The sequence below is a fragment of the Syngnathoides biaculeatus genome, chromosome 1 (assembly GCF_019802595.1).
Source record: "Syngnathoides biaculeatus isolate LvHL_M chromosome 1, ASM1980259v1, whole genome shotgun sequence".
Lineage (NCBI taxonomy): Eukaryota > Metazoa > Chordata > Actinopteri > Syngnathiformes > Syngnathidae > Syngnathoides > Syngnathoides biaculeatus.
In genome coordinates, this window is record NC_084640.1 from 1476299 (window position 1) to 1488274 (window position 11976).

Below are 11976 nucleotides of genomic sequence, written 5' to 3' on the forward strand. Positions count from 1 at the left end.
TAAACTGCGACTTTTTTCACACGCTTTCAACCCTGCGCTTTGTCCGAAGAAGCGGCTAATTTGTGCATATTTTCTAACGGCCGCAAGGGGCCACTCAAGCGGAAAAGGTAAGAGTGAGACCGGTGAAATATATGTGCCGAGGAAGTGACTTTTACCGGTCTGGCTCTGTTAGCGCTGTGTGTCTCGGTGATTTTTACCGGCATGTGTTTTTAACTGGCCCTGTTAGCGCGGCGCTAGTGGTAGCGTTATTGCGGTGCTAGCATTAGCGCAGCAGCGCTAGCGTTAAACTCTCTGTGTGCCATCTTTCTTTGTAAATATCTCATGTTTCAATGTGGGCACTTGCAGCTTTTACACAGCTGCGGCGTATGTATAAACCAAATGGTATTTCCTTTACAAATGTACTGCGTGAGGCTTATAACCAGGTGCGCTCTGTCGGCCGGGATTTATGGTACTACTCCCAAAGGGTAATTTTCAGCATGTACTGCATATAACGATTTATACTAAGGCAACCAGTGACTACGTGAATGTCAACTGAAGCGTTGGTCAATGAAGAAACAAAAGTCATCCCATGGTGGAATACAACCTGCTGAGTGAGGTCCTGAAATTTCCAGGGAACGATATGGCATGGGAACTCAGAACCAAAGATGGAAGCCAAGCCAGCGTTATGTGCCCAGGATCACAGATGGCCGTTTAGCCTCCCAAGGAGAACCAGCGTCTCTTGAAACTGTTTGACTTGGCCTCATGCGGCACGTCCTTCTCTAATCTTTTTCAAAGAGGGCCTACTTTCTTTAGGTGGGGGTCACGCAATGAGTGTGAATTGGTGCATTCTTGTGCTGCAGACCAGGACTATCCTTTAGAAAAATAATTTTAAAAAGGATCAGGACTTACACTGCCTTCATTCTGGATTGTAACCCTGTGTGCAAACAAGGCATTTCAGTATGGATGAACCTGAAAGCCTTGACTTCAAGGCCATCAGAATGTACATTACAGGGGACACAGTATAAGATAATTGACCATTAAAATTGATTTTATCCAAAAACATTTTTTCCACCATGTGTAATAAAGAAATAACCAATCGAGCCTATCACTAAAGATTTTGCACTGGACCAGAAATACATCATAAAATCAGACAACACAGACAAATTGACTGAAGTCAGAATGAAATTTCTTAATAAACTAGTTAGTATTTGCAATGGTTCTCTCAAAATCAACAAAATATATGCATTTTATGTATTTGTCCATTCATTTCCTCTTGTTTCCGCCGATCCAGTCTGTTGTACTATTCGAGTAACTTGAGTTTGATGAACTGGCAAAGGCAGAACGGCGCAGTGGGGCAATGGTTCCTCGAAGATTGTATGTGAAAGCGTGAAGGTACGGACAGCCTATCAGACACCAGCAACTTCACATAGGTGGCACTGTAGGACATCAGCAGCTGGTAGGCTCGAGTCTATGGCAAAAGAGCAATGATTAATATTGTCAAAATTACTTATTTACCTATACATTTAACCCCAAATAGTGATTTTTTTTGGGGGGGGGTGAATGAACCTCTGCATTATTTGCTCTGGCCAAAGCAATAAAAATATTAGTATTACAGCATGTTATAGAATCTTGATGTCAAGGAGCTATGGTAATTTCTCATGGATAATGCGCAGCCATGTATAATGCGCACCCCCAAAGTTGACCTCAAAATTTGGTAAAGCCCTTCTCCCTATGTATATTGCATATTTACAATGCATTATTTTGCTTCTTCTACCCATATGATGAACACGCGAAGTATTATCTGTATTTTGTTAGTTTTTTTTCAAAGAATTATTCTGAAGCTAAGGGCTTATGGCCATGCTACCCCGAGAACGCCCGATCTCATTAGATCTTGGAAGCTAAGCGGGTTTGGCCCTGGTTAGTACTTGGATGGTAGACCGCCTGGGAATACCAGGTGCTGTACGCTTCTCTCCCTGGCTAAATGCACAGAGGTTGTGTCTGGAAGGGCATCCAGCTGTGCCAAACAAATGTGCGTTCGTCTAAGGTGATACGCCCGTAATGGGAGAAGATGAAAGGAAAAGAAGAAGAAGATTCTGAAGCCAAGCTTTTTATTTAAACACCTAATACCTTGTTTTTATTTACTTGCTGTTGTTTTGAAATTCAGGACCCTATTTTATTTCGCCAATGAGAAAACACACAGTTGTGCTAACATGCTTGATTACCGAGCCAGAATTTGTAAGATGGGTACAATTCTTTAAAGAAAACATGAAAGTCCAAGTGAAAAATTTTATTTTATTTTAAGGTGATTCAAATGAAGCTGCTGAGATACAATAAACAATACATAACGATAAAAAAATGTCATCAGTCGTATTAACTACACAACAACAACTATATTTCACAAATTCTGCCAGGGAATGTGAACTTAAGAGAATAACTGTACATAAAGTATATGCAGTCATACGTAGCCCTGTCATATTGGAACGAAAGTGTACATCTTGTTCATTATCTCGAGATGCCAGCATACTTTATCAAAAGAGGAAGTTTGTTTCATTTTCCCCTGTACCTATGTATAATGTGGACTATTGACTGATAATATTGGGGGATGGGAACTGCTCATTGTACACGAGAAATTAAATGTATGTTGCAGTCAGTTGGGAAGCTTCAATATCTCGTGGCCTCTTAGTGCCACGGACCTCCAGTATCTTAAAGTGAATTGAGGAGCTTCATGTGGTGATTTTTTGCCACCTTGGTGCTAAAGAACTATTTTGAAGTGACTTGAGGAGCTCACGTACTGCTTTTCCACCATATTGTCGCATCTAAATGCAATTGTAGAACAAACGTTTTTGAGGAGTAGCTATTACTTGCAGATTTTTACTATTCACTGCAGGACTCAGTCCCTCTCTCCTGAGTGTGTTTGTAATATATCGTGGCATCCAGCTGTCAAATAACTATGTTGAAGTGAATTGAGGAATTCCATTTTGACAGGTATATTAGCAGAGTTTCACTTTGGAGACTTTGGAGTGTGACCATGTGTCTTACGTGGGCAGATAAGGATGCATCAGGAATGAGACTGTAGGTGGTGGTGACTTTAGAAGAAGAAGAAGAAGTGCAGCCCTTGTCTTCATTTCTCAGTAGAGGCCTCTGCTCCTCTGAGACTTGCTCCACATCCGTGTGAGGTTCTATGGAGTCCCCGCTCGGGACCTCGGTCACCAGAACCAGATGGGACATCTTCTTCTTAAGATTGCTCTGGTGAAAGGGTGACACTGGGTAAAGTGTTTTCACAACACTTTTAAAGTATGTCGACCCAGTTTGAAGGCCAGAGCGGACAGATAACTCACCCAGGTGCCAATGCCCCCGAAACTGTGCTCCTCTAGAGTTTCAGTCAGTGTTCGCAAACAATGAGCCATGTCCCAATACACAAAGTATAGCTATGTGGGAAAAAAAGGAACAAACATCCGCATTATATGCATAGCTAATTAGTGTCATGAGCAAGGCTTGGCCACTGCCAAGAGGGGCGTGGCTAGGCCTTGCTCATGACAATTAGTTCTTCATTTCATATGTGTACTAAGATTTTCAAATTTTGTCTTTAGTTCTGCTTCTTGTACTTGGACTTTTAGTACCATTTATTTTTATTAAACAAGTGTATTATTTGGGCGGCACGATGAGGAAGCGGCTGCCTCACATTCAAAAGGTTCTGAGTTTGAATATCTGGTCAGGTCTTCCTGCGTGGCACGTTCTGCCCATTCCATATTCCAACGACATGTTTCTTGGGTTCTTTGAAGATGTAAAACAAGAACTGAAGTTAAGACTACTGCATTTTGAGCAAAATAACCTGTTTAGAGAACTGCACAAACCGAGTTGGCAATGTTTCCTAAAATGCAAAAAATAACTAGCCTCAGAAAGGCAACATCTTAAAAATAGTATGTACTTTTTTATTTTTTATTTTTATTTTAGGTACTATTTTCATCTATAGCTGGGATGTGAAACACAAGGCCTGGGGACCACATCTGACCCTCCAAATCCTTTTATGTGCCCCACAAAAGCAAATCTTTTGCCTTACCTTCCATAATTCTTGCTCAATTTTCAAAGTGCAAAATTTTTTGAAGTTTACCCAACTCCCTTCTACTGTAAATTGAATAATAGTTGAACAAACTATTACCCTTGATTTCTGCTTTTTAAACAACTTACAGTGCCTTGTGAAAGTATTCGGCCCCCTTGAACTTTTCAATCTTTCTGGACATTTCAGGGTTCAAACATAAACATATAAGATTTTCATTTTTTGTCAAGAATCAACAACAAGTGGGACACAATCGTGAAGTGGAATGAAATTTATTGGATATTTTATACTTTTTTTAACAAATAAAAAACTGAAAAGTGGGGCGTGCAATATTATTCGGCCCCTTTACTTTCAGTGCAGCAAACTCACTTTAGAAGTTCAGTGAGAATCTTTGAATGAGCCAATGTTGACTGATGATGATAAATAGAATCCACCTGTGTCTAAACAAGTCTCCGTATAAATGCACCTGCTTGAAGACCAAGGAACACCCCAGGCAGGTCCGAGATACTGTTGTGGAGAAGTTTAAAGTTTGGATACAAAAAGATTTCCCAAGCTTTAAACATCTCAACGAGCGCTGTGCAACGAATCGTATTGAAATGGAAGGAGTATCAGACAACTGCAAATCTACCCAGACCCAGCCGTCCCTCTAAACTTTCACCTCGAACAAGCAGAAGACTGATCAGCGATGCAGCCAAGAGGCCCATGATCACTCTGGATGAACTGCAGAGATCTACAGCTGAGGGAGAGTTTGTCCATAGGACAACAATCAGTCGTACATTGCACAAATCTGGCCTTTATGGAAGAGTGGCAAGAAGAAAGCCATTTCATATAAAATCTCACATAAATTTTGTTTAAAGTTTGCCATAAGCCACCTGGGAGACACACCAAACATGTGGAAGAAGGTGCTCTGGTCAGATGAAACCAAAATCGAACTTTTTGGCCACATTGCAAAACGACAAGTTTGGTGTAAAAGCAACACATCTCATCACCCAGTACACACCATCCCCACTGTCAAATCTGGTGGTGGCAGCCTCATGGTTTGGGCCTGCTTTTCTTCAGTAGGAACAGGGAAGATGGTTAAAATTGATGGTGAAGATGAATGGAGCCAAATACAGGACCATTCTGGAAGAAAACTTGTTGGAGTCTGCAAAACAGCTGAGACTGGGATGGAGATTTATCTTCCAACAGGACAATGATCCAAAACATAAAACCAAATCCACAATGGAATGGTTCACAAATAAACGTATCCAGGTGTTGGAAAAGGGCAAAGTCAAAGTCCAGACCTGAATCCAATCAAGAATCTGTTGGCAGAGCTGAAGACTGCTGTTCACAAACGGTCTCCATCCAACCTCACTGAGCTCGAGCTGTTTTGCAAGGAAGAATGGGCAAGAATTTCAGTCTTTCGATGAGCAAAACTGATAGAGACATACCCCAAGCGACTTGCACCTGTAATTGCTGCAAAAGGTGGCGCTACAAAGTATTAATGCGAGGGGGCCGAATAATATTACATGCCACACTTTTCAGGTTTTTATTTGTTAAAAAAAAGTTTAAAACAGCCAATAAATTTCATTTCACTTCATGATTGTGTCCCACCTGTTGTTGATTCTTGACAAAAGCCACTTTTCATTTTTTATCTTTATGTTTGAAGCCTGAAATGTGGCAAAAGGTTGAAAAGTTCAAGAGAGCCGAATACTTTCACAAGGCACTATATCAATCAATTGGTTTTGTATATGTAAAACTATGACTGATGTAATACCATGATGAAGCAATACAACATTTTTTTCAGGGTTTCACAGTCAGAACGGCCCTGCATTTCATTCAGCTCATAGTTCTGCTGTACAGGATATTAAACTGTGTCATCATTTAACTTTTGTTTTGTTTTTATATCACGTCACAAAATTGGGAGAAGTGCTGGTCCCAAAAAAAAAAAAAAAAAAAAAGATTAACCCATCCTCACTCGGGTCACGGGTGAGCTGGAGCTGATTGGTTGATTTAAGGACCAACCTGCATGCTTCCTTTGCAGTTGTGCACCCAGTCAGCCACGGCCACCAGCAGCTTGTGTTCGACCATCGTCTCGTTCACCCGGATCAGCCGCACATCCAAGTTCATGTTTATCTGACGCAGACGTCATGCACAGTGTATGTGTTAGATTGATTTCACAAGCACGGCATCCACAGAACACTGAAAGATTTATTTGACCTCTTTCTTGTTCTGGTTGAGAACAAAGATGATGGCGGTGGTAAGGAAGATGGCAATCAGACTGACACACAGGCACAGGATCCAGAAGTCACTGACGGTCATATAGAGGCGCAGGGTGGAGAAAACGACGCACCACAACACGATGTACAGAAACTGCAGGAAGTAGCGCAAAGCGCAGAAAATAAAATTCTAAAGGCATATCTTTAAATAAAGTACAAATTCCATAAAACAAGTTTAAATAACGTTTTTTTTTTTTTTGTTCCTGCCAGCAATCTATCATCTACATCTGTGATTCTCAAAATGTAGCCTCTCTCTAGTGGTACGCAAAAGAATCACCTTTTTTTTTTTTTGGTTGTTTTTTTTTTAACATTTAAAACACCAAATACAATAATACTCTAAATTGAAACTTGTAGCTCTGAGTCCTTTTTCTTTTTTGCTTTCCATGACTAGTGCATTCTTAACTTTTTAAGTTGGGTATATTTTTGGAAGTGCAGTTAATTTATATTTCATTTTCAAGTACAGCAAAGTACATTTGAATTGAAACTTTCGCATCATGATTCCTCTGTGGTGTGCATTTTGACTTATCCATCCTTCCATTTCCTTTGCCGCTTATCCTTGCTAGGGTTGTGGGGAGTGCTGGAGCCTATCCCAGGTGTCAACGAGTAGGGGCAGGGTACACCCTAAACTGGTTGCGAGCCAATCGGAGGGCTCGTGGTGATAGACAACATTCGCATTCATAATCACAACTAGGGGCAATTTAGAGTGTCCAATTAATGTTGCATCTTTTTGGGATGTTGGAGGAAACCGGAATGCCCGGAGAAACCCACGCAGGTATGGGGAGAAGATGCAAGCTCCACCCAGGCGGGGCCAGGATTGAACCCGGGTGCTCAGAACACTTGACCAGCTGAACCACCGTGCCGCCCATTTTGACTCATGTTTAACTAAAAAAAAGAAAAAAAAGGGGGGGGGGTTCTTGCCCTCATAAGGCTACTAAAATTTGTTGCTGAGTAAAATTATGTGGCTTATGAAGCCCAATAGTTGACACATAAGTGATGAAGGGTAGGGGGTAACAAATTATGAGGCTTTGGAGACGTTCCAAGTGTTCCATGACTGGATAGTATTCACAATAATTAAACTATCACAATTTCAGAGGTGACAAAGGTATTAAGACTCTGTACTTGAGGAGAACAAATACTTGAGATCCAGCTCCTTTTAAGTACAAGTAAAGTGGACCGTCCTTACCGGCGCCATTATGAAATGGAAAAGGGATGAGTTGAAAATCATGTATCTTCTGACTGAAGGAACTTCCAGGGCTGTTTTCAGTGGAGCTTCAATGTCTGTCATTGGAATCTAACATGATTAGAAAGAGGGAGGGGAGACAATATGTATATACTCCACTTGATGATAATAATAACAGCATAAAATATAATAGTGAAGAGTGATCATGTGCACACGTGGGACCTGGAAGCCGCTCCTCTCCAATTCGGTGATGCACAGTGAGAGATCAAAGCTTGGGTTTATTAGTGAATAGCTTGGAATTGCCACAACGCACTGACCTGAGAACAGGAGAGAGAGAGGATGTGGGTGTTAATTTACTCTAAGCCAAAGGGATCAACAAAACCAGCACATCAGGTGAAATTATAAGATTTAAATGTTACCATTTGCCAATTTGGGTTTGTTGTTGGTCTGTGATTGTACTTCATCCACATCACTCTCCTCCATCACGTGATCATCATAATTCTTGTCCGCCATCTGCTCAAAGGAGAAAATACACATGGGAAAATTCGAAACATGGTCCAGGGATTCACGACCTATACAAACTTTATAAAAAGAAATCCACATTAATAAACTTGTGGTGATTGCGGCGAAACCCGGGGTCATGAATACTGTCAATGGGTCCATGCTTTCAGGACAGAGATGCAGGCCAATCAGAGCTTGATTTTGGAAGAGCAAGTTTATTTATTGTAAAAACAACAACAACAACAAAAGTGATGATGTCGATATCTTCCCTGTGACTGACTGGTGACCAGTTCAGGGTGTAGTCTGCCTTTCCTCTGAAACTGGGATAGGCCCCAGCTCTCCCATGACCTTTGTGAAGATAAGAGGCTTGGATGGAGATTCACTGATGTACACACGCCTGCCTTTGGTGCGGGCAGTGTGGGATTGATTCCCGCTCAATGATGGTGTCGATATCTACCCTGTGACTAACCGGCGACCAGTTCAGGGTGTTGTCTGCCTTTTGCCCGAAGCTAGCTGGGATAGGCTCCAGCTTTCTCACAACCCTTGTGAGGATAAGCGGCTTGGATAAATGACATAGCATGATATGATGGATGACTGTCATGTTGGAATCTTTCAGACCACCAGGGCTTCAGACTTGATCTTTCTTTTTTAAAGATAGTGAGTCGAGGTATGGCGGCACGGTGGCTCAGCTGGTAAAGCGTTGTCCTCACAGTTCTGAGGTCCCGGGTTCAATCCTGGACCCTCCTGGGTGGAGTTTGCATGTTCTCCCCGTGCCTGCGTGGGTTTCCTCCGGGGACTCCGGTTTTCTCCCACATTCCAAAAACATGCAACATTAATTGGACACTCTGAATTGCCCCTAGGTGTGATTGTGAGTGCAGCTGTTTGTCTCCATGTGCCCTGCGATTGGCTGGCAACCAGTTCAGGGTGCACCCCGACACCTGCCCGTTGACAGCTGGGATAGGCTCCAGCACTCCTCGTGAGGATAAGCGGTGAAGAAAATGGATGGATGGAGTCCAGATATTTACTGACAGCAATCCTCTTTTCTTTATTGCAAAAAAACAAACAAACAAACAAAAAAAACAGTTCTTGCAGTTTTGTGGTTGTTTACTTGAAGAAAATGTTGACTCATCCAGTTATTTATCTGTTTCAGACAGTGACAGAAAACCTCAACTCAACTGTGGTCATCTGGAGATGCTGCTCAATATAACTGCTTGTCATTTGGATAGCGATGATAGTCAACTATGTCATCTGCACAGCAATGATAATAAAATGTTACCTTTATATTTGTGTTGAATGTTTTCAGTCTGAACAGCTTGCAGCCATGTAAACATAAAAAAAAAAAAAAGAAAGATCTATTGGCTGACTGTGACTTCAGCCACAGGTCGTTTCACAATCTCGCTGCAGCCAGTTGAATTGCGAGACTTCCGATCAGCATGTGACCGCTGAAAGCACCAAAGCATGAGACTGAAATGGCATTTTATTCGTTAGCATGAGGCTAAATGAGCGAGAGGAAGTTGAAACATAAGGCAATACGTATTTAGCAATAATAAAGGGGGGTGCAGAAAAAATGACGCAGTAGGAAATGAACTGGAAACAAAGTGGTTATCGCACAGACTGCGAGCAAATTAGAACGACTAAGACCATGCTAGGTTTTTTTAAAAAATGAGACTTCATATTAATAATAAACAACAGACAATACAATACAATATTACTTTTGAATGAATTTGAAATTGAAATATAGTAAGATAAGGGACAGCTCGTTAACATACTACTTGTCTTATTGTCACATAACAGCTTTAAGTCTGGAAAAAGAACAGCAATCCATCCATCCATTTTCCAAACCGCTTATCCTCACAAGGGTCTCGGGAGTGCTGGAGCCTATCCTAGCTAACTTCAGACAGGAAGCGGTGCACACCCTGAACTGGTCGCCAGACAATTGCAGGTCACATAGAAACAAAAGAACATTTGGACTCACAATCACACCTATACCTACAATTTTGAGTTTCCACGTAATGCAGGTTTTTAGGATCTGGGAGGAAAATGGAGTCGTAAAAGGAACAACAAATTTTTTTTAAAAAAAAGAGACACAATGCATAAAAACAGAACAAAAAATCTCATGTCTTGCTTGTCTGTGTCCCATTTTAACACTGGAAGTTCCCACTCCTACTCTTTGCTCTAAAGATTTCATTTTCAGATTATTTGCCTTCACGTGCCACACAGACACTAGCGCACAAAACTAAACAATGTCATGGTGTCCACTAGTGCACCTTCAGTGTTTCAACACAAAGAGGAACAAGCACACTCAAAACAACATCACTGTGACTGCATTTGTCCTTGCAAATGTCGCATCGGCAATGAAAACGACATGCTGTCGACAATTTCACGTCGGTAAATGCATCCTGGAAATGGAGCTCACAAGCTGCTTCGAGAGATCACGTTGGGAGAAATCCATCATAATAAAACATTACCTACTTGTTCTTCTGATCAAACTCCTTCATGCCAACCGAACTGGGATGATTTTTTTTTAAATTCTATTTTTGCTGTTGTTCCCAGGTAAAAACAAACATGTCAGTCAGGATGAGGCGTACCGCATATGTGACTTTAACACTTGGATGCAGCTTTCTCTCGCTCTCGCTCTCTCTCTCTCTCTCTCTCTCTCTCTCTCTCTCTCTCTCTCTCTCTCTCTCTCTCTCGCTCTCTCTCTCTCTCTCTCTCGCCCCCCCCTTGTCCCTCTCAATTTATCTCTCTCTCTCTCTCTCACCCCCCTTGTCCCTCTCAATTTATCTCTCTTGCTCTCTCTCTCTCTCTCTCTATCTCTCTCTCTCTCTCTCTCTCTTCTCTCTCTTTCTTGGCTTGTGACTCAGCTCAGCAAGGCCTCATGACTGTTGGAATGCTGTTCACTGTTCAACCCAACACGAGACATAGTGTGCATTTTTTTTTCACAATTTAAACGTTTCCAGGTGACTTAAGAATGAGCTCAAAATAACCAAAACAACAAACAGTTTTCAAAGGTGAAGAACACGAGCCTGCTTTGAGTGACCTCTGTGATGAAAAAATAGGAGCCCCAGACTGTCGTCAGGGGTTAATTTTAAAAATGTTTCAGATTCATATCACAGATCTTTGTTTCTAAGGGGCATCCAAAATAACATCATTTCCAAAATCGCTGAAAGGGAGAGGACTCTTTTAAATAAACTATAAAATATGTATTTAAACAATAAGATGTTGGCACTATTGAAAAAAAGATCATATATCCTATTTTTCTTTTTTACCAACAAAAAAGAATGGTATTTTTGAAGGGGCTGGAACAGATTAATGGCATTTCAGTTCATTTCAAAGGGGAAATTTGATTTGACAGGGCAGGCTCACTTTTGTTGGCTACAATATTTTTTTCTTATTTTATAAATGTGTACTCTCCTGAATATTGTTATCAAAGAGTAAATGTTGGCACTTCTGTTTGGTTTAACTTTTGTTTAGCTATCTGCCCTTTTTCCTTCAGTTGTACGCTAATGTTAAATCTTTCCTGGGATACTTTGACATCATGAAGCATTTGGACTGGATATGTATTTGGAATAACAGCGTTCTTAAGATTAGTCCTTTACCCCCACAATGTACCATGTTCTCAGCTAGAATATATTTTTCCACATTAAAACATGGTCTAATAATTTATAGTCTTTTGTGGAGTGTACTTCCATTTTTAGGGGCTCAAACGTATTTCAAGAAGACTAATAGGCCTTAAATTGGCCTTTGTATTTTTGATATTACTTATTTTACCCTGTAATAGCTATTTATGATGATGTATTCCAGAAATCAGAATCAACTTTATTAGCCAAGTATGTAAACGACACACGGCACTAGTCTCCGGTAGTTGAAGCTGCCCTAGTACAACATACATGTTGAGTAGGAAAAACTACAGACACTCAATTGACAGGGAACTTTTTTTAAAAACTCAGATTTGTGCAAAGTTGTGCAAAGAGAGCTGTTATATAACGCTTGTTATATAT

At 41.0% G+C, this 11976-nt stretch overlaps 1 protein-coding gene and 1 pseudogene across 8 annotated transcripts; one reads left to right on the plus strand and one right to left on the minus strand.

Annotated features, from left to right (window-relative positions):
• Positions 1-991: 991 nt before the first annotated feature.
• tmem268 (transmembrane protein 268) lies at positions 992-10610 on the minus strand. 8 transcript variants are annotated; one of them, XM_061818848.1, is made up of 9 exons: positions 10564-10610; positions 7894-7987; positions 7697-7791; positions 7478-7585; positions 6236-6388; positions 6041-6151; positions 3318-3407; positions 3019-3225; positions 992-1447 (listed from the first exon to the last, which is right to left on the minus strand). In XM_061818848.1, the coding sequence occupies exons 2-9, from the start codon at positions 7985-7987 to the stop codon at positions 1280-1282; spliced, it is 1026 nt and encodes a 341-aa protein (XP_061674832.1). In that variant the 5' UTR covers positions 10564-10610; the 3' UTR covers positions 992-1279. The 8 variants fall into 8 exon arrangements, 5 of the variants coding, with proteins under 5 accessions (XP_061674832.1, XP_061674661.1, XP_061674752.1 ...); XM_061818677.1 differs by having other exon boundaries at positions 993-1447; positions 10448-10604; XM_061818768.1 differs by having other exon boundaries at positions 993-1447; positions 10444-10595.
• On the plus strand, positions 1827-1945 carry LOC133504367 (5S ribosomal RNA; annotated as a pseudogene).
• Positions 10611-11976: the final 1366 nt, after the last annotated feature.

Bases quoted from the DNA above. Each gene is read 5' to 3' on its own strand.
- tmem268 (XM_061818848.1), bottom strand. From the start codon at position 7,987: ATGGCGGACAAGAATTATGATGATCACGTGATGGAGGAGAGTGATGTG. The intron at 7,792-7,893 runs GTAACATTTAAA...TCCTGTTCTCAG, and splicing joins CAAACCCAAATTGGCAAATG to GTCAGTGCGTTGTGGCAATT. The intron at 6,389-7,477 runs GTAAGGACGGTC...TACTTCCTGCAG, and splicing joins TCCATTTCATAATGGCGCCG to TTTCTGTACATCGTGTTGTG.